Below are 21,133 nucleotides of genomic sequence, written 5' to 3' on the forward strand. Positions count from 1 at the left end.
TGAGGAGAAGCCAGCAGATGGAAAGTAGAGGCATGGAAAGAGCTAGAGACCAAAAGCCAAGGGTAGAGTATGGGTCCTTGGCCTTGACAGGCTTGAAACCAGCACACCCTGACCTCTTCTGCTACCTAAGACAATGCATCATTACCTTTAGCATAAGCCGGTCAGGGGTGGGTTTCTGTTACTTACAACCAAGAGTCCTGACACGAATGTCATAGATCTGGCTTAGTCTACTGTTTATTCCTTAATCTGGCCCAAGAGGGACAATACCAGTAAGGATTGGGAATGGCTTGCTTGCTGGGTGCCACGCATGGCGGAAAGTGCTTGACATGCACCATTTCCCATGTGGCTGAGAGTCTTGTTAGCCAGTGTACAGATGTGCACGCGAGGACTCTCTCAGCACCTGTAATGGAAAAGCCAGCAGCCCAAGCTGTGCCAACAAGGATCCACTCACCCACTGTCTTCCCTCTCTGGCTTCATACTCGGGCTCTACACACTGTCCCCTTGGCCGTCCCCAGAAGCCCAGCAACCATTGCCTTACATCTCTAGTTCTTGGCCAACCATTGTTATAAATTACATGATATAGAACAGGGAGGGGGTAGAGTAGGGAGGTTTCCAGGGGGGAAATTCTGCACACATCCCTACGAGTGAGGAGAGTGGATAGTGGACAGAGAATGGAGGCCAGCACAACAGGACTATGATGTCACATCGCTTGCCCTGGCCACATAACTGGATAGCGTCCAGCCTGACATTCATGGAAAAACCCTCCGCTGCTGTGTTCCATGTCCTTCCGTTCCTGCTTTATGTCCTGTCTGCCCCTGGAGCAGGTGGTGGGCTGCAAGGCCAGCCCTGTCTCTGCCTTTTGGCCTCATTTCTCCCCAAGAAGTTTGCGGATTTGAATTCTCTTCCAAGAACATTTGGAGTTTCTCGGCTTCTCTGTTCAGTACATTTATGGCACCACACAGCCTGATAGGCCGGGCATGCAGAGTGACACCTGAAAATACAGTGGTCATAGTTCCTTCCTCTTAGCAAAGATAGAATAAAGGTAATGCATTGAGCTTCATGCAAAACTATTCAGATAAAAGCCAGGTTGTCCTCCTTCTGAACTCTACATCCTACCCCCTTCCCCTCCTTTGACTTGGGAGGAGAATTTGGCTGTGGTTGTCAGACCTCTGCGTGTGAAGTCCACCTGCCTGCCTGAAACCTGTGCCTTCTTTCTAGGTGAGGAGAAAGACAGGGGCTTCGCTCATTTGAGGTGAGGCGGGAGGGGTGAGCCAGGTGTGCTGGAGGTGAGGAGAGACGCATTCCTACCTGCGTCCCAACATGCAAACCGCTGAACAAAAAGCATTAGCCTCTGAGTTGGGGGTAAGGATGTCTTGTCACCATGATTACGGGGAAATAGTCCCACTTCTATATAATAAGGGCATTAGCAGAAGCCAGGCCATCTGATATTCCAGTCTGGGGCCAAATGAGAGGGTGTCTGAAGGGCCAGGCTTTATGCAGTTACCTGAACACGGCGGTGGGCCGGGGACTGAGCCAGGCACCGGAAAAGAGCCCTTTCTTTTTTTTAATTGGGGTGGGGCGGGGCCTTTTTGTCACCCAGCACTAGTCCTGCAACTGGCCACAACAGTGGTGTAGGAATGAGTGTTTGCACGGTCTCAGTGTGTGTGTGGGGAGGTCACCCCAGGTACGGAGCTGGACTAGGGGGGTGTTGGAGAGCCCATGTCTTGTTGAGTCCTCACGCGCCTAGAAAGGTGCCCAATAAAGAGAAAAGAAAAGGCAAGACGCTGTTCCCTTCCAGCCTCCCTGACCGCCCCCCTTGGCCCCATGCACACAGCCGCGCTGGCTGGGAGGCTGCGGTCCCGGAGGGAGGCCCCGCTGTCCGGCGGGCGCCCAGGGCCGCTGGCCCGTCCTGCTGGAGCTTCTGGCCGCGGGGGCTCCGGGGCTGGGGCGGGGGGGGCCGGCACCTGCCAGGCCGCGGGCTCGGGAGGGAGGGAGGGAGGCCGGGGCTGCGGGACTCGCGAGGGCCGGGCAGCCGCCCTGCGCGGGAGCAAAACAAGAGCACGCGCACCTGCCGGCCCCGCCCCGCCCCGCGCGCCGGCCAATCACGGGGCTGGGGCGTGGCCAGGGGCGTGGCCAGGGGCGTGGCCAGGGGCGTGGCCAGGGGCGTGACCAGGGGCGTGGCCAGGGGCGGGGCGGGGCCGGAGCCCCAGCTGCAGCCGGAGCCGGAGCCCGAGCCGGAGCCGGAGCCCGAGCCGGAGCCCGAGCCCGAGCGCAGCGCAGCGGCCCAGCCTGGAGCGAGCGCAGCCTCGTGCCCGCCGCCCGTGCCCGCCGCCGCCGCCGCCGCCGCCGCCCGAGCCCGCCGCCCCCGGGGCATGGCCTGTCTGATGGCCGCTTTCTCGGTCGGCACCGCCATGGTGAGTGAGCGCATCCCTCGCCCCCGGGGCTCGCTTCAGTTTTCCAGCGGAGCGAGAAGCGCACAAAGACCCGCACCCTCCCCCTGACAGCCGTCCCTGGGTCCCCGGGGAGAGGCCCGGCCCCCCCTGCGCCCCCTGTCCCCGCCCCGGCCACCTGGCGCCCCGGGATGCTCCTTGCACCCGCCCGGGCCGCGGGGCCATCCGAGGGGCCAGCAGCCCCACGAGCGCACCGGTGGCCCCGCCTCGGCCCCTCCGGGCAGGGGCCTGGGGCCTGGGCTCCCGAGCGAGCGCACTGGGGACGGTGGCAGCCTGGGCCCCAGGAAGGGGTGGGGGCGGGGGTCCTCCCTCCCTGCAGGTGCGCGCGCCCGGGCTCGGGGAGCCTGCACTTCTCGCGCCCCCTCCGGAGCGCCGGGCACGGTCTGGGGGAACAAAAGAGGGAGCTGCTCCCCGGGACCCGAGATGCGCTGATGCGCTCCCCGGACCTGCTCGGGAGGGGGCGGCGGATTCCCGGGAGGCAGCCCAGGGGCCAGCCGGGCCGCCTGCAGGCCACCTTCTCTGCACCCCGGACAGAGACCAGGGTGGGGACAGGGACGCAGATTTCCCGTTCCCGAGGGTGCCAGCCCCGTAGGGGGACCCCCGGGTGCCGCTAGAGTCAGTGCTAGACAGTGAATCAAGTGCTATTCCCAGGGGTGGTCCAAAGTCTCCTCTCGCTCTTTTGTAAGAGCTGCATAAACTCATATGGGGGGGGGTAAACCCCAAACAAACAACAAGCTAACCATGGACCAGTCCATCCGAGGGCCTTTCATTCTTATGCCTAGCACAGCGACATTGCAGTTAGGTACTTACAGGCTGGATTTCAGGTCATCTAAAGTACAAATGGAAAGTGTTCCGTATTCCAACCCACCTCGCCCTCCCTATCCATCCCTCTCTATCCTCTGTCTATGGATTTACTATCCTGCTAATTAGTCTCCATAGGCTGTAAGCCCACAGTGCACAGCACGCACAGGGGTTTCACCCCCACCCCCCTCGCCTTATTTCATTTTTAGCATCCTGTGTCTGAAGTCAGCAGGGCTCAGCAGGATTTGACCGACAGTTACCTCTTGCCTTGAGCCCAAGAAAAAAAAAAAAAAAGCATAGCTGGCTGTCTGCGCATGCTCTGTCTCACGACTGCATCCTATGCCTCCAAACAGGTTACTGTAGAACACATACCGAGCGTCGCCAGCTCATTATATAATGATTTTGTGTAAACCGATAGAATGGGGCCGCAGACATGTTTAGGAGGTTGGTGGAGCAGGGGCCGGTGGCAGGGGGCCTCGATGACCAGGTCCACTCTCCGCTGGTGCCCTGCCTTCATTACTTGGCTTCTCACGTAAGAGGGGAAATGGAAACAGAAAAGGCAGCCCCTCCTTGTGACATTTGCTTTGATCTGATTGAATGTTTGGGTAACACTTGGCAATTCTTCCTTTTACGTTTGTCCATCTCTTTGGGATTCCTAAATTATGCTGATAACGGAAAACTCAGGAGATTAGTATTGTTAGCTGTCGGTAAGGAATGCTTCAGATCTTTTAGATGCCAGGTGACTCCCCAAGTCCTTTCAAAGCTGCAAAAGGGGCTTGTACATGTGGGAAAATAACGAATCAGAATGTTTTAAAGTATAGATGTTTGTACGTCAGGATTTAAACAAATTTTTAGGTCATAGTTTGATACAGACCCAGCACTCATTAGTGTTCTGTACTCATGTGGAGACACCGATGGCTGGGCTCCTTTTTTTTTTTTTTTTTTTTTTTTTCAGGGAGCATTGTTTTGTTTGAAAAATCATGCTCCTCCCAGAAAATCTTGTACTTTTTTTTTTTAATTTAAAAAATTCTACCCAAGTCGTAAACAAAGAGCCCTTGAGAGAGCCCCAGGATCCTGAGCTCTTTCCTCGCCCCCTGCTCTGGGGTCCCACCTGGGACTGACTGCCAGGTGTGAATCTGGAGAAGCTGACTTGGAGGATGGGCAACGCACCTGTCCCTGAGCAGGACTAGGAGGGGCAGGCACGAGGGCCCAATGGGATGGTGGTATTTGGGGCTGTTTGAAGTGGGGTGTGGTGATGGTGAGGTCAACAGTCTTAGTGACCACACAAGTGGCACCTGCCTTTTGCTTAGTTAAGGGTGTGACATTTGGATTGTTTTCCCCAGGGCAGTGACCTAGAGGACTCTTGGCTAGTGTTTTCCCCTTATCTGTCCAGGGTACCCGGGAGGGACCTGCCCTCCGATCAAAGGGTCCACTGGTCTAGGTGGGCACCAAGCCCGGCAGTGACACATGGGGGAGAGAATTGAGAGAGAAGTTTGTGCCAATGCCCAGTGCCTGCGCCTCCCTCTTCCTTTTCCTCCCTTCCCCATGGGCTGTGGGAAGACGTTTCTCTCTCCTCTCTCACTGTGTGTCCCTGGGTAAATAGCCTGAACCAACCTCACAGTGGCCTGGGGGACTGTTAGAGACCCTCCCCAGCTAAACCGGCATCTCTGTATGTTTGCGTTTCAGTTGAAATCGGCACCCGAGAAAATATTCTCAGGTATGGCAGGTGGCAACAATCCAAATAGGGTCTCTTCGGCATTCAATACCCCAGAATGGACTTACTATTATTTATCATTTATTATGCAGCACAAATTGAGTGTAGATGGAGAGGTCAAAGACAATGCTTGGACAGGATAGAGAAGCATACAATGAAAGGGAACAAATGGGGAGGGAAGATGTATTTGTTTCATTTTTAATGAGCTCAGGAGGCTAAGGACAAGCTAGCTGTAACCTACATTGCTGGCCGCTCTCATCTGAGGATGTTTCCAGAGAGCTGGTCTATTTCAGAATGACAGCCACTGCCTCCCATCATACAACGTTTCATGATTTTATTAATTGGGCAAGGTCATTGGACGCCCGTGGAAGAAAGGTGGGTGATGGCACGCACCGCTTGGGTGTCAAGTTTTTTTGTGGGGGCAGGATTATATGGTTTCCTCAGTTTCTTGTGGGTTTTCCTCCCATGGGCAGGGGCCGGGATGACCCAAGGTCACTTATAACCTGCCTCGAGAGAGCTAAGCAACGCTGGAGTGCTGTTAAGGACACTGGTTGGGACAACGGGGTCGCAGAGCGGAAGCCACACAGAGCTGCCTTGGCTTGGCTACTCATTAACCGCGGGTCTTGGGTAGGAGGCAGTCTCTGTGCCTTAGAGCCCAACTCTGGATGAGGGGGAGACGGCGATCCCCCCTTTGGTGCGGAGATAGTAAGAGGCATCCTGGCTGCAGCCTGGAGTTTATTGGGCACATGTAATCGCTGAATCAATAGCCTCTGTTGTTTATGACCCCTTATCTGGCAGGCAGGAGGCAACATTTAATACTTCAGTCTGCCCCTCTCTCCTTCCCCTCTCTCTGTCCCAGATGAGTTTTGTCACCCAGCTTTGTCCCACTGGCCTGTCCACTTGCACGGCCACTGACTGGGGAAGGCCACTGTCACCCTCCTATCTGCAGGTTGCTGAAGGAAATGGTTTTTGGTGACACTTTCTAGTCCGTTACCCCCATTTCAGATAAAGTGCAAAACCCTTCACAGGGTTTGCAAGCTCTTCACGCGCAGACCCCGTGTGCGGCTCCAGTTTCACCTGATCCTCCCTTCCTCGCCACCCCGGAATTGGAGCTCCAGCCTCTGAATTTGTCTCAGATCTCCAGATCTTCCTCTCCCTTGCAGGACGCCTGCAGAGTGAGCCAGCACCCTCCTCCGACCCCACCTGGCAAGTCTTAGTAGAGACTTGATTTCCGCAGAAAAACTTTGTGCTGAGTGCCCCCCAACCCCCGCCTTGCACCGCACCCCAGGGTCCGCGTCGCTTTGGATGTGCCTCTGATTGTCAGGAGAGGTGTGGGTCTAGCTCTTGCCTCGGGGCATTGTGACTGCCCGCATTCTTGCCTGGGGCCCAACCTTGACTGGGAGCTTGCTGAGGCCACGGGCCTGGCTGCCTGCTGAGCCCCGGGGCTTTGCTGGGGGCTCTCATTCCTGAATGAGTGAGCGAGTGAGCAGGAGAAGAGATAAGCTTGGAGTCGAGAGGGGAAGTCAGACCCGCATCCTGCCACGGGCTGGGCATCTGCGTCAGTCGGCCCGTGAGTGGAGTCGTGGCTGTTCGTCCCTTATATCCCTGTGGGTTTCATCCAGAGGAGAGCTGCCACTGGTCCCTGGCCTTCCTGGGGGGTGACCCCTGTGGTGGGTGCCAGGGAGAGGGTGCGGTCTGGATGTGCCGTGGCAGCCCAGATGCCAGGCGGGAGAGGAGCTGCGGGATGCTCCTGCTCCCGGCTGAACACACGGTCCCTGGGGAGCCCCAGGGTTGGAGGTGAGTCTGCCCGCAGGATGTGGGTTTGGAACCCGACATTTAGCCTTCCCAGGGAAGTGGTAGCTGGATGGAGAATGGGCTTTGGGGACCAGGCCCGGAGCTCGCTGTCTTCCCCACTAGCCCCCGGCGCACCTATGGTGTCAAAGCCGGTTGAGAAAATGGAACAGCAGCAGGTATCCCAGCAGCTCAGGATGGGTGGGCAAAGGGGTGGCGCTTGGTGCCGCCGTAGGTGCTGCAGTGGCGCCGCACATGTTTTCCCAGCGGCCAAAGCCAAGAGTGCGCCGAGCTAGGGCAGGCTGTGCCATCGTTCCTTCGAGAGGCGCCAGCCACGGAAGGCACTGGGCAAGCCCTCGGCAGAGGCGGGGTCCCGCAGTCCCTCCGGGGATCCGGAGAGGCCCATTCTCACGCCAAGGCTCGGGGTCGTCCATGGCCAGACAGACACAAGCCTTCCCTGCCTCTGCATCGGGAATGTAGGAACCTACTTATGTTTGCGTGTGAAATGTTTCACATGCTCGATGCCAGCAGCAAACCAAGCTTAATTTTCTCAGTTTTACTTTGCACTTTAATTTTTATCCACAGAATGTTATAGTCAGTGAGCTCAGTTTTGATTTGGTTAAGCTTTTCAGAGGTAGGAGATGCCTGGGAGGACTGTGTGTGTTTGTCTTTTACTGAAGCAGCAAAGCAACATTTTCAAACATCAGGAGAGCCAGAAATCCACATCTTTCCTTGCCCTGTGTATGCTTCAAATATTCAAAACCTTCAAGATTTTATTTTATTTTTTAAAAGACTTTATTTATTTATTCATGAGAGACACAGAGAGAGAGAGAGAGGCAGAGCCACAGGCAGAGGGAGAAGCAGGCTCCATGCAGGGACCCCGATGTGGGACTCGATCCCGGGTCTCCAGGATCAGGCCCTGGACTGAAGGCGGCGCTAAACCACTGAGCCACCCGGGCTGCCAAGCCCTCCAAGATTTTTAAAAAATATTTATTTATTATTGTGAAGTGGGGGGCAGAGGCAGGGGGGGGAATCTCAAGCAGACTCCCCACCAACTGTGGGGTCCAATGTGGGGCTCGATCCCACCACCCTGATATCATGATCCGAGCTGAAATCAAGAGTCTGTCACTCAACCAACAGAGCCACTCAGGTGCCCCAGTCCTCTGAGGTTTTTGAGCCTTTCAATACCTTGATGGAAAAAAACCCAGCTCTTCAGTGGTACAGTCACGGACCCCAGAGAGGGGTACTCTAATGGGGGAAAGAGCCTTGTTTGGGCCACTAGAATTGCTAGGGTTTGTGGGTTTATTTATGGATGATCCACTCCTTGGTTTTGTTTTGGGTTTTTGATTGGACATACTAGTGATCAAGGAGCTATCAACGCTAAAGGAACACCTAGCAAACCTATGGAAAAATAACAGTGTGGTTGTTCCGCCTCAGAACAAATGATGACGTGGCAGTGTGTCTTTCCAGTCCCATGGCAGGGAGAAGGGCCTGCATCATCAGAGATGGTTATCGATGGGCTCTTGCAATCAGGCAGGCAGTCCTCCACTGTATGGAGGAGAGGTGCCAAAGGCCCACACTTTGGCACTGTGGAATGTTCTCTTTGGATTCAAGAGACAGCCAGGAAAAGCACAGCATTAAATTTGTCCACCCCAGGATTCTTCTGCGTTTTAGAGGTACCTGAAGCACATTGATCCGTTCTGCGTTGCCAAACCATTAGATATTCCTTTCTTTGCATAAATACTTTTGGTTCTTGGCGTATCTGTAACAGTTCGGTGGACTCCCAGTGGAAGCTTCATAAGCCAGTGTAGCTACAAAATATCAGGTCCTCTTGGTGTTGCAGGGAGAGGAACACCTCTTCTCTTGAGGACTCAGTTTGGATCAGTTTGGCCCCTCACCTGGTTGTAGGGCTCAGAGCAAGCTCCCTAGACTGTCTGTGTCTCCATCTGTATCTTACAGACAGAGAGAAAAAAATCAAACTTCCCAGCTTTCCGGGGCTATTATAAAGAGACAGTGAGAGAGAGAGAGAGTGAGTTGGAAGTGAATTGGAAAATTCACAAAGAGGACACAAGGCTGACTCCCACGAAACCCAGCAGTTCTAGTGGAGTCATGGCTCTTGGGAAATGTTTATGAGCTTTCCACAGGAAGGCACTAAAACAGCTCATTTTTAAGTAAACCTCCTTCAATTATCATTTCTTAGAGACCCCGTGCATCTTCACTGGGTCTTTTAATGAGTGTACTTGCTGTAAATAGGTCTTTTACAGTGGCCAGTGTTTGACTCTTTGAGTCAAGGGATTTGTTTTTTATAGTTTTGTGAGTCGATTTTGTGATTCCAAAGTGAGACTTCGGTAGAACAGTTTAATATCCTATCTTAAGCATATTTTTTTTAAATAGAAGAAGCAGGGAGATGGCTAGAGATGACAAATCCCTCCGGGTAAGCACCCCTCAGTAAGGCAACAAGTGTTGCCACGGATAATAGATGACCCGCAGCCCGACAGCCAGTCCCTGGTGCCCTTCCCTTCCTGGGGCTCCTAAGCTTTCTTGGTGCTTCCTCCCCGATTTTTCTAGAATGCCAGCAGCTACTCCACAGCGATGACGGAGCCCAAGTCTGTGTGTGTCTCCGTGGATGAGGTGGTCTCCGGCAACATGGAAGCTACTGAGACGGATCTGCTGAATGGACACCTGAAAAAGGTGGATAACAACCTCACAGAGGCCCAGCGCTTCTCGTCCCTGCCCCGCAGGGCGGCCGTGAACATTGAGTTCAAGGACCTCTCCTACTCAGTCCCCGAAGGACCCTGGTGGAGGAAGAAAGGTAGGGAGGGCTGCTGTGTGTACTGGGGGGTGGGTGGAGCCTGCGAGGGAGGCCACCTGCCCATGGGTCGATCGTCTGGGACCATCGGGGTCTGGAAGTGGGGAGACGGGGAGTTTTCCTATTTCATCGTCGTGGTCAGCTGCTGCGACCAAGTTCTTTAAAGGCTTGATGCCCTGACTTCTCTTCACCTCTAATACAAACAGGCTGGATTAGAAGACTCTAGATTTATGGTGGCTCTTCAATTCCGATACGATCACAAAGGCCGGCCAGTGTCCTTGGGTGCTGGTTTCCCATGGGTGCTTGGCCTTCCTCGCTGGAGGCTCTTCACGTGAGCCTTTCGGGAGGGGACTATTTCTTACTGTTTGGGAGGCAAAAGGAAGGCAGGTGGCTCCCTTCCAAGTCTGAAGTGGTCCAAGGTAGCTGGTGGTGACCTACAGTGGCCTCGTTGGCAACCAGTCATCTATATTATAGGGGTACGGGTGGGGCTATAAATAAACTGTTGTCAACTGAGCCACAGAAATAAAAATAGAAGAGAGGGAGGGTGACTCGGAGGCTCTGGAGTGTGCCGCGGCTTGTTGCATGTTAAGGAGATTCGGTGACCAGTGAGGGATTTTGAGTTTTCTTAGTGACCTAGGTGCTCCGGTGCTAGCTCTAGATTTTCAACGTGTGTAGAGTTAATGCTTCCCTGGGTTGGTGTTTCTTTTTCCAGCCTGACCTATTTCTTCCCGTGGAACTTATTCCACATGTCACTGTGCACCGTGGGCTCATCCTGCATCCCTCGTTCAGGCGGGTGGGGGGCCGGTTGGGAGAGGACATGCCCCACGTCACCCAGGAACAAGAGCCCGTGGCTTCTAATGAGCCATTTACAATGACATGGAAATCTGTGAGGAATCTGGAACAATGACAGGGACTCAGGTACCACTAGATTATTGTATTTTAGGACTCTCAACCGAAGTCCACAGTCAACCCTTCCTTCTTTTCGAGGAAGATCCACCAAGACTTTTCTGGGTTTCATTTTCCTGTCTTTCCTCGCTATTTCCTTGAAGCCAAACTGTTGAGATTGTTGGTGTGGACACTCTGGGCTTCCTTGTGACCACGGTGTTGGACCCTTGACTGACTGGCCCCTGGGACCCCACACACCACGTTGGTCGCTGGATGACTTTGTATCTGTTTGTACAACTAGGAACCCATCCTGAGCCTTATCACTGGCCGACTGTACATTGCTATCTGATACTTAACATTATCACAGTTTGCCAGCCAGTGTTGGAAAGAAAGTCTATGGCAGGCTCACCGTTGGGTCCATTCCTGTGAGCCCATTGAGATTTCAACACAGGGTTACAACCTTTTCCTTCTTACGGGGGAAACAACAACAACAACTTTAGGGGAAAACTCGCCGACCCCCAGGAGGGTCTTGTTGTCTTGGCTTGATTGGTCTGTAGAGACAAACTGTGGCAAACCTGTGAGTGGCAGAGGTCGATTTCGGTACGTCTGTTATGTGTGGCCGTGGAAACGTCATGATGCTTGGACGGGTGTCTTGTGAAGGTGGCTTGTGGTGCAGACCTGCAAACCTGTGCAAACTGTGGCAGAACCTTGGTTTGTCAGCCAACACAGCAAGTGTTCAACGTCTGCAAGTGAAGAACGGCATTTCCTGTTTAGGTAAGGGGCTCGTTAGTCCTGTATTCTCTACGTGTTAGGACCGGTCACCCTAATTGTCCACGTTAGCCAGTGGTGATGGCTCCTTAATTAGTGAGGGAGGGGCCCCCACTGCCCATTCCCAGCGGCTTCCTCAGAAGCTCCGCCCAGGTGGCCTCCAGACAGACACTTGCCCTACAGTAACCTGTGTGGGCTCCGGAGGGGAGGGGCAGGAAGTGTGCCCCATGGGACCTGTGGGTGAGTCAGAGATGGTTAGGGCCAGGAGCGAAGATGGACATGATCGGTCTGGTGTGTCCCAGTTGCTGGCTTCTCTCTGTCAGGCTTCCTCCCCCGCCCCCCTCCGAGGCACCTGTTTCCGCTCCTCCAGCCCAGCACCCCGCTCTGCGCCCCATCATTTCCTTTGTTTTTGGCATACCTTACCACCCAGAACTTAGATGGCTTTCCAGTCCCCATAAATTTAGGGTGGGAAATACTTGTTGAACAGAAAGGAAACTGAGTGGTTAAGGGGCTTGCCCAGGAACCTGAGGCAGTTTCTCACTGTGTAGCCCGCCCAGGTGCCCAGGGCCTTGCCTGGTGCAGGGCCTCAGGGGTGCCCCAGTGTAGCCATGTGGAAGCAGGGCTGCTCCTCCAGGCGTGGTGCCCACAGCGCCTCACTGCTGCGGCTTGGCGGCTTGGCTACCCCATTAGACTGCAAGCTGCGCCAGGGAAACCCAGAGCTTCCAGAACAAGGGAAGTGAGCACTCGCTGCGTCATCACCAACAGGCTTTTGAGCCCCAAGTGGGCTCAGAACTTGGGGACACTATCTCCCCAACTAAGAGACCCCCCCCAGGACAAATCATAAAAGTAGGCATTAGGGGATCCCTAGGTGGCTCAGCGATTTAGTGCCTGCCTCTGGCCCGGGGCGTGATCTTGGAGTCCCGGGATGAAGTTCCATATTGGGCTCCCTGCAGGGAGCCTGCTTCTCCCTCTACCTGTGTCTCTGCCTCTCTCTCTGTGTCTCTCATGAATAAACGGGTAAAATCTTTAAAAAAAAAAAAAAATGGCATTAGATCTGGAACCAGGCATCAAGGCTGCCCTCAGGCAGATCCCTGGGCTGGTACCCCTGAATCTGCCTGTACCTTTCCCACCCAGTTCTCCACATCCTCATCGGCGAGCCCCCTCCTTCCTGGGGTCCCTCTCCTTTGCCCTCAGTGTGGGATCCTGCCTTTCCTGCTTTTGGTCCTCTGATTGCTGGCGATTGCCTCAGCCCCAAGCCATGAGTAAGCTAAGCTGAAAAGTCAATGTGGGGCTCGATCTCATGACCCTCAGATCACGACCTGAGCCAAAACCAAGTCAGACTCTTAAGCAACACCAGGCGCCCCTGCGGACTGTTGTTAATTGTTTAAAATTCAGCGCTCCGCGTTGAGCTGCCTGCAGCCATCACACTGGGCCGGGACGCCCCGTGTGCTGGGACACGACTCGACACGGAATCCGTAGCAAAGCTTGGCGGTGGGATTAGACTATATCCTAAACTCCTACATGATCGTTTTAAAGCAAGACAGCATCCTCATCCTTGGAAGAGAGGCGGCAGGTGAATCAGTGACATCGATCGTAAGCTGTCAGGCGCTGGTTCTTTAAAATCCTTGAGCGTGAGATTGCCAAGCGTCGAACACGGCGTTTAACAAACACCTCTACATTTTCAATTGTAGTAACGTTTTCACCATATGATTAATGATGTCTTTGGAGGAAAAACTAGATCATGTAATAGATTCCTAGTAGAGAACGTAATTGTGAAAGGAAGTGTTCTCGGGAGAACAGAGTACACCCCAAGGATAATCTCGCCGGCTTCTGATGCAGTAATTACTCTCCCCCAAGGAATTCACTCGCGTAGCACCAGTTGGTGGGACAACTGATTTGGAGGAGTGTGGACGTTGGCACCCACCGTCACACACGCCACTGTGTCGGGGATGAGTCGGGACCGTGCGGTCCGGCGGTCCTCATTCACCCTCAGGGTGACTTACTTTGAAAGTGGCTTTGGTTCCTGTAAAGAAGTGTGGGGAGTATTTAGGACCCAATGAAGAACAGAATCCACATCATGAAATTCTTAGGTGAACAGGCCACCCGAGTGGGGGCGGGGGGAGGTTGTGTGGGACATGGCATGTCACAGTTAATAGCACTTCCTGGCTCACACAGGCGCCTCTCATCAGGATGTGACCCGTCACAATGAACAAGAGGAGTACTTGGGGTACTGGGTAATGCTGCTCCCCAAGGACACCAGGGGAGTTTCCATTTGTAGAAGGAAGGCAGTGTCCGGGGCCAATTCTCCCCTTTCTCCTCGTGGGCTACGGAGGTTCAGAGACACGGCCGGGTCCAGGAGCACAGAAGATGGCAATGGAAAGCAGGTCTGTACGATTTGAGGCCGAGATCCAATGAGGCATCTGGTGAACTCCTGGTCCCAAGGTGGCCTGATGTGCTGCATCCCGTTTGACGAAACCATGAGGCGCTGTCTTGCCCCCCGCCTTAAGATTTTATTTATTTATTCATGAGAGTCAAAGAGAGAGAGGCAGAGACACAGGCAGAGGGAGGAGCAGGCTCCATGCGGGGAGCCCGACGTGGGACTCGATCCCGGGACCCCAGGACCACACCCTGGGCCGAGGGCAGTGCTAAACCGCTGGGCCACCCAGGCTGCCCTGCCTTGCCCCTTAACGCCAATATAGTTCCCTTTCCACTGATCAGTGGGGATGTCGGTCCCCTTTGCCATACATGAGGACCCATAAAGGATCTCCTAGGCCTTGGGAGAGGCTCCAGCTGTCCTGTCTCTTCTCCAGGGACGTGAGCTGATGTGTATGGCATGCTGTCACACAAACAGGTGACACGATTCTGAGAAATTAGATACACCTCCATGATTACCTGGTGACAAAGTGCAGGTTGAGAACGAAAGTAATCATATCTGCAGCTTTAGAGAGTTTTCTTGACCACTGTTCAGCCTGGCACTTGTCTCAGCATGGTGACTCCGATGGAATGGAATAGCATGGCCTCCTCTGAAACCCTCCCTCCCGGCCTCGGCCTTGCTAAACAGCAGGAAGGAATTAAAACTTTCTGGGCGGATCCACATCAGATTATCTGTCCTGGTTTGCACCTAAGCTTCAAAAATGCACTTCTCAAATTAAAGTTTGCTTTCTCTTAATTTCCAAAGCTACCTCCCAGGGCCTGCAACGACGGGCTGGCTGAAATGAGTGGAATGTGCCACGAATAAATCCCTTTCAGGAATTCCATTAGGAGAAGACTGGATTCCAACCAAGGACTGGCTGGCTCGCCGTAGCCCACAGGAGCAGGGATGGGGAGGCAAGGCCTCGAGAGGAAGACTGTGGGGATCCCACAGCAGCTGTGGGTTTGCAGGAGGGGTGGGCTGCTCAGGTGCAAAAGGGTTTATATTCCCCAGCATGAATGCATGACTTCAGTGCTTCTTGGGAACCATCAAGCGAGGGTGGATTTTCTTTTGGGTACGAAAGAAATTGTTTTTGATACTCTGCCTTTGTTTTTGTTTTGTTTTTAATTCATGAGAGACACAGAGGAAGAGAGAGGCAGAGACACAGCAGAGGGAGAAGCAGGCTCCCTGTGGGGAGCCCGATGCGGGACTTGATCACAGGACCCCGGGATCTTGACCCAAGCCAAAGGCAGACGCTCAACCGCTGAGCCACCAAGGTGCCCTAATACTCTGCCTTTTGTCTTTATTTGAGGCCATAATAGTCCTCTAGTGCAGTGTGGTGAACCGACGCCTTGCTCACCAGGGCTCCTCGCTCGAGGCTGGGGCGTTTACAAAGGAAGCCCCATGGCCCTCTGTTGCCGAGGTGAGCCCAGACACCCGAGAGCTCCTCCCTTCCCCTCTGGGGACAGTTCTTAGGTCCTCAGTACTCGCTGGCTCCCTGGGGCAGGCAGGCAGGCCACCCACTCAGGGCCTTTGGTGATGAGGTCTTCTGGAACAGTTTTGATCCTCTGTTTCATAGGCTTTGAAAGAGGCTTTGAAATCGTGTTGAGGATGGGCCGGCTCTCACGCAGAATCATGACAGATGAATGTGTAGTGACCATGCCCGAACCAGAGGGCTTGCCCGTTTACAAGGAGAACGTTTAACATCCAGGCGTCTGGATGCTCCCCTTCTCCAGCCAACACATCCTCTCCCTTTGAGCACCCTGCAGGGAAGCCAAAGCATCCTCAGCTGGGACCTGGAATCAGGGGTGCACAATGCAAAGGGACTGATGGCCCCTGCAGACAAGGCCAGCTAACACTGGCCTTGAGGCTTCCTTTTCTCCTTGAGGTTTCCATATCTGGCCACCCGGTCACCTTCCCTTGTGCAGGTTCTTTATTCGGGCACGCTAACCTTTTGTCATTTTCCCAAAGAGTCTGCTTGTTCTTGAGCCATCTGGTCTCTTCGATGAGACTGCCGGGCTGTGCTCTGCTCAGCGGGGCGCTGGTGTCCTTGTCTTACTTTCTGAAGACATTCTTGCCACCCTTGTTTTCACCTGCCGGGTGGGTGCCCTCCCGCCTCCCGCCTCCCTCTAACACCCCAAATACGCTCGTATCTTGAGAACTTCACATTCCTGAACTAACGTCCTCTGTTATAAACCAGAACCTGATCTGCCAGGGCAAAGAAATCACCCAAGGTGACATTGCGCTGAACACGAAACCATTTCTGTTGTTTATAAACTGGCAGAAAACAATGTTTAGTAACCATACACCTGCTCTTCTGAGTTCAGTTCTGGAATCAACAGATTTGCTTATTGAAGGAACAAAGGGAACCACGTGGTGAGAGTAAATCTGACCTGTCCCATCCGGGGCTTTGTAGAGTGGAGGTGCGTTCCCTATCAAATCCGTGCTGACAGACTTCCAAAACCTCTGTAGGAAAGCTTACCTTCAGATGAAATATGTCTAATACTGAGCGTTTTGCTCACAGTATGAGAAAAGGTATCAAGAGGAGCCCTCCGAGTGGAGGGCGGAGGCTGACGGGCCTGCAGGGAGCCGGGCTGGCCCTGGGCATTAGCTTCACTTCTCACTCTTCAGCTGTGTTGCCAGCCACCTGGTCCTCTGTGGGGCAAGTGGCGTTCCATGTCAAAATCAAGACACACCAGAGTGACTTCAGGACTTATTATGTCCAACTGAGACCTATATTTAGAGTCCGAATCTTGGAGGCCCAGAGGGGCCTCAAAACTCCTTTCGTCTGACCTCCCACCGGTGGAGCAACTCTCCTGGTTGCATCCCCACCACTGGGCGGTCGGCCTCCGTCTGAACACTTGCAGCATCCAGGGGCTGCCATCCCCGCCCCGGGGTGGCCGGGTCCTTGCTTGCACAACGTAATTCTTAGAAAAGGCATCTGTCTGCAGTTGAGCTGGAACCCACGTTTGCATTCATCTGTTGATCCAAGTTCTGCTTTTTGGAACTTTGCAGAACACGCACACTTTTGGTCTTGAAATGAGCTCACGATTTGGGAACAGAAAAGCCTAACGAAGCACAAAAAAAAATAACCAATGCATCAAGACCAAGGGCGGCCTGAGAAGGCAGGAACTGAAGCATGTGGCCCCTGGAGGAAACGAGGCTCCCGTCTCGCTCTGGGCGTGGGCAGCACAGCGGCGGCGCTGCGGGCAGGGCAGTGAGCAGAGCAGGAGCTCTTGCTCCTAAACAGATGAGTGGAGCCTCACAGACGAGGAGAATGTGAGGCCGTCTTTCTGTTTCTTTTATTGTCATAAGGCAAGCTGGTATGTTCCTACGAAAAGTCCCTCGCCTTCATAGCTCAGTAGCCTATGTTGAAACTGAATCTTTTTTTTCCTTTTTGAAACTGAATCTTTTTAGCAGGAGTTTTATGGGATTTCTTTTTTATTTCTGCCCTCCCACTTTTTTTTGGGGGGGGGGAGAAGTGTTTATTTTTTTAATATAAAATAACTTCACTAAGCAAACGCTGTTGGCTTTAGCTCACAGCATCCTGAAGGGATCACGGGGGCGCGGGGCGGGGGGGGGGGGGCGTCACAGGGACCTATCAGCTGGGACATCTCACCCAGGAAGTAAAGGAGGTTTCCAGGGAGGCAGATGTTGGATTCCCGCTTAAACCTCAAGTCTTAACTACCTGCCTGTCAACACGCCCCGCTGAGAACTCACCTCCTTTTGTCATGTCCTAGGCCGTGTTAAGTGTTCTTTGGCTGTGACATACACAACCCCAGGCCCTGGGGGCGACTGAGGTGCCAGGGAAGGCCTTCCCGCCTCCCTGGGGAGGGGGCTCCCAGATTTCCTACATGGGCTAGGCTGGGAATGGGGCGGGGGCAATTTCTTTGTCCTGCGTAGGATCTCCGTGGGGCCCACCTGGCTGGGGGGTGTGCTGAGCACCTCTGCCTGCCCTCACCGTCCAGGATGGGGGTACTCAGGGCCCCTGCCCTCCACTGGCCCTGAACGGACTCATTCTGGCCAATTTTCACCTGCACGTTCTCGGGGAAGCAAGGTTCTGGCCAAGGGCCTAGCAGAGGCTCTGCAGGCTTTAAATACGGAATGAAAACCCATCCCTCTCCCCGGCTGTGCTGGGCCTGCACCCCCCGCCCCCGGGGGGCCAGGTCCCCTCCAGGAAGCCCGGAAGCACCTGCTCCCACCTGCAGATCTGGAAACGGGTTGGGTGGAGGCTGCCCCGAGGATTTTCGTGTTCCTCGGGAGCCCTAAATTCTGCACCGCCGCTAGAGCAGCGCGGCCCGGGTCCCTAACAGGCGCGGGCGCGCGCGGATGCGGGCTGGGCAGGTGCGCGCCGCCGCGCGTGCGCAGTGGCCGCCCCGCCGCCGCCGCCGCCGCCCGCGCCGGGGTTACTCGCGGTCAACGCTCGCGGGTAACCTCGGCGGCGCCGCGCGATTGGCTGCGCTCGGGGCGCTGTTGCTAAGCGCGGGCGGAGGGGGCGCGGGTGGGATGCTGCGGCCCTGGGGCGCCCGGGGCTCCCTGCACCCCACCCCGGCCCGGCGGCTGGTGCTCCCGGGACCCCGGGGCTGGCTCCCCCTGCACCCGGGCAGCGCGCGCTCCTGCCCGGGAGCCTGATTTTACTCCGGAGCCAAAATGCAGCAAAATGCACCTGGTGAATGCAGAGAATCTTTACCCGATGATTATGATTCTGGTGCCCGGCTAAGCATAACCGGGAGGCTTCTCCGGAGTGGGGACAGCACAGGGACCTTCAGGAAGGCCATCCACAGGGAACCCGCGGGCGTCCCGCGTCCTGTCTGCGCCCTTGTGAGCTTTCATCAGCCCGGCCAGGGCTCACGAATTTTCCAGACTTCTATTTAAAGTGGAAGGTGGCGCCAGGAGGTCGTCCCCTTGGAGACAACAGACTTCTGAATCCCTATAAAAGGTTCTCGGGCGCCTTTTGTTTGAGGCTCACCTGCGGGGTGAAGTGCTCAGGGTGGGGCCCAGCAGGTTGGGCGAGGAAGCACCCAGCCCCAGCCCTGACACCCTGGCGCCCTCCCTATGTCAGTCAGCGTTTAAAAATGACCAGGGCGGCCTTTGCAATCCTGGAATTCCCCCTTAGGAATCCGAAGAAGCGGGGATGCAGTAAGCCGGCTGGAATCCCCAGGGCCAGGCTGCCAGGCAGCTGCTGCCCTGCTGAGTCACTTCCATCCCCGGCGTGTCACTGAGGCAAGGAGAAAATAGCCCAAGTGGCCGTGTGTTTTCTGGAGCATCTAGTGCACGCTTTTTGGTGACCCCACAAATGTGATGATAGACCTAATTTCCACAGGTGGACCTGGGAACGCCCCGGTGGAACTGGGTGCCGGGCTTCACCCTCCCCCGGGGAACGGGGCCTCCTCCAGATGCCTGCTGCTCTGGTTCCTTCGGGCTTCATTTCCGTGTGTTATGAACCACTAAACACCATCACTTGATGCTTTAGTCAACCTTTTGGGTTCCCGACCCAATGGGAGGAGGCCAAGGATTCACGATTTTCTTCACAGTCTTGGGTTTTACCAGGTCGCTTGTTTGGTTTTGTGACACTGGCGTTGACATTTTTGTGAACTTGCATAGAGACCTCCAGAGTTGCCAAGTCTCCGAGGTTCTCTGAGCTGAAGATGGAATACAGGAAGTAAGAGGCGGTGGTGGGGAAGTTTCATTACCCTAGTTTCCCCTCTTCTTGAGGATTTGCAAACAGAAGCAGGGTGCACCTTCATGATTACTGGGACGTGCCGTTATTACGAACAGGAGCAATGCGTGTTGGGGATGTAAGATCACACCAGACACAAACGTCTGCTTGGAAGGTGGGGAGCCCACACATCAGAACCCCCATTGTCCTTGCAGAGGCAGCTTGCGGGTTTCCTCTTTCTGAGACCTGCATAGCGGACGGTCCAGAAGGTGCTTACGTCTCCAGTGGTGCCAGCAGTGAGCCTTCTAACCACGGGCGTCTGATCCTGCTTCCCTCAAGTTGTTGGGAATGTGCCACGTGCCCTGCGCGCATCCCAACTTTTCGGGCCTCTCATCTCTATCTGCTCGGAGAGGAGGACGATCGCCATCATCTTGTCTCTTTCTCTCTTCATGGGAATGTTCTGTGCTTCTCGCTTTGGGTATTGGGTAGGCCCCGAAAGGGCTCTCCCTGGGCCTCCTCCTGCTTGTCTCCAGCCTCTTTCCTCTGAAGCCACCCTGCAGGCGCAGAGCTGCTCACGGTGTTTGCGTGGTCTTTTCCTGCACCGTGCGCCCTGCCAGGACCCCAGGGCGTGAAGGCGTTCCTTCTTCACCCATCCTTACCTCTGCGGCTCGCGTCTCCATACCCGTCTGCCCCCATGGTCTGGCACTCAGCACATGACTTTGTGGTTTTCTTTTTCTCAGCTTCTGGACAGGAGCTATGTCGTTACCCCTTACCCCTGTGGTCCTGCCCGGGGCCCGGCACACTGGGCACCCACTGCCAATTGAATGAATGGAAGGGCAAAAAAGCCTAGGTCACGGTAGAGGAGCATGCGTTCACCCTGGAAGAGATCTCAGGAAGGCAGGAGCCTCAAGGAGATGGAAAACTTGGATCTTCCCTTGCCGTGTGGAGCTCACGAGCCACCTCTGGCCGACCCACCCAGGAGGAGGGGCTGCCTGCCGTTTCCTTGGGTCAGCCCAGCCCCGGGCCTCACCCAATAGCATCCCAGATGGGGAGGCTGGCAGGTGGTGGAGGACTCGGTGGTGGTAAGTCTGGATTCTGGGGCGGGAAGCCTGCCCTTGGACCCTGGCTCCACCCTTTATGAGCCTGTGGCTCTGGGCCTCAGTTTGCACATCTGCAGAGTGGGCTGAGGGGCGTACCATCCTCAGGAGGTTGGAGTAGGGGGTGGCTGAGGCTTGCCCCACGCCAGGAGTGGCACCCAGTAGGGCGGAGTGCATTTCATGCTGTGGGTCAGGCTTTGCCCAGGTGCTGGCTTTCGCGTTCTTGGCTTCCTGGAGGATGTTACTCAGACATGGGAACAAGGATACCAGCGTGTTGTCTTCCCAGCATCCACACGGGAAGCTCTCCTTACCGTTCTCTTGTGGCTTGGAGCGACGAGGTCCTCTGGCCCGGCAGCACAGAGAGCCCTCCCTTCCCCGGGGACCCACGATCTCGTGTCCCAACGCCCTGGACTCTGCCCTGTCCGAGGAAGACCATTAACAAGCATCTTGGAGTTGTGTCCCGGGCTTCCCGCTTATCATTACTATCAGGACTGACCCCACCATTTCAGGGATGTGGATAAATAGCTTGTTTAATTACGGCTTGTGCGCTTCCATGGATGAGATAGGCAGACGTTCCACTATTTCTGGGCATGGGGGGGTCTTTCAAGAACTTTCAGCTCGCCGGCTGATGCGGGTTGCCTTGCTGAGACTGTTGACATCAAAGTGTCTACACTGTAGTGACTGGATGGAAATTTCCACCGTAGGAACCATGTTCCCAGCAACATTACACTTCAGAATTTGGCTCAGGG

The 21,133-nt window shown here is 55.0% G+C and overlaps 1 protein-coding gene across 5 annotated transcripts in view; it reads left to right on the plus strand.

The window, feature by feature from the left end:
• The window catches only part of ABCG1 (ATP binding cassette subfamily G member 1), a 69,914-nt gene that overhangs the window by 11,559 nt on the left and 37,222 nt on the right, over positions 1-21,133 (plus strand). For 2 of the 5 annotated variants that reach the window (XM_072807065.1, XM_072807066.1), the window contains exons 1-2: positions 2,252-2,414; positions 9,325-9,568. In XM_072807065.1, coding sequence (XP_072663166.1) covers positions 2,373-2,414; positions 9,325-9,568 — 286 coding nt within the window. In that variant the 5' untranslated portion in view covers positions 2,252-2,372. Of the gene's footprint in view, positions 1-2,251; positions 2,415-9,324; positions 9,569-18,554; positions 20,370-21,133 lie in introns of those variants that run through there. The other 3 variants (XM_072807063.1, XM_072807064.1, XM_072807067.1) reach the window with 2 other exon arrangements.

Source organism: Canis lupus, chromosome 30, assembly GCF_048164855.1.
Source record: "Canis lupus baileyi chromosome 30, mCanLup2.hap1, whole genome shotgun sequence".
NCBI lineage: Eukaryota > Metazoa > Chordata > Mammalia > Carnivora > Canidae > Canis > Canis lupus.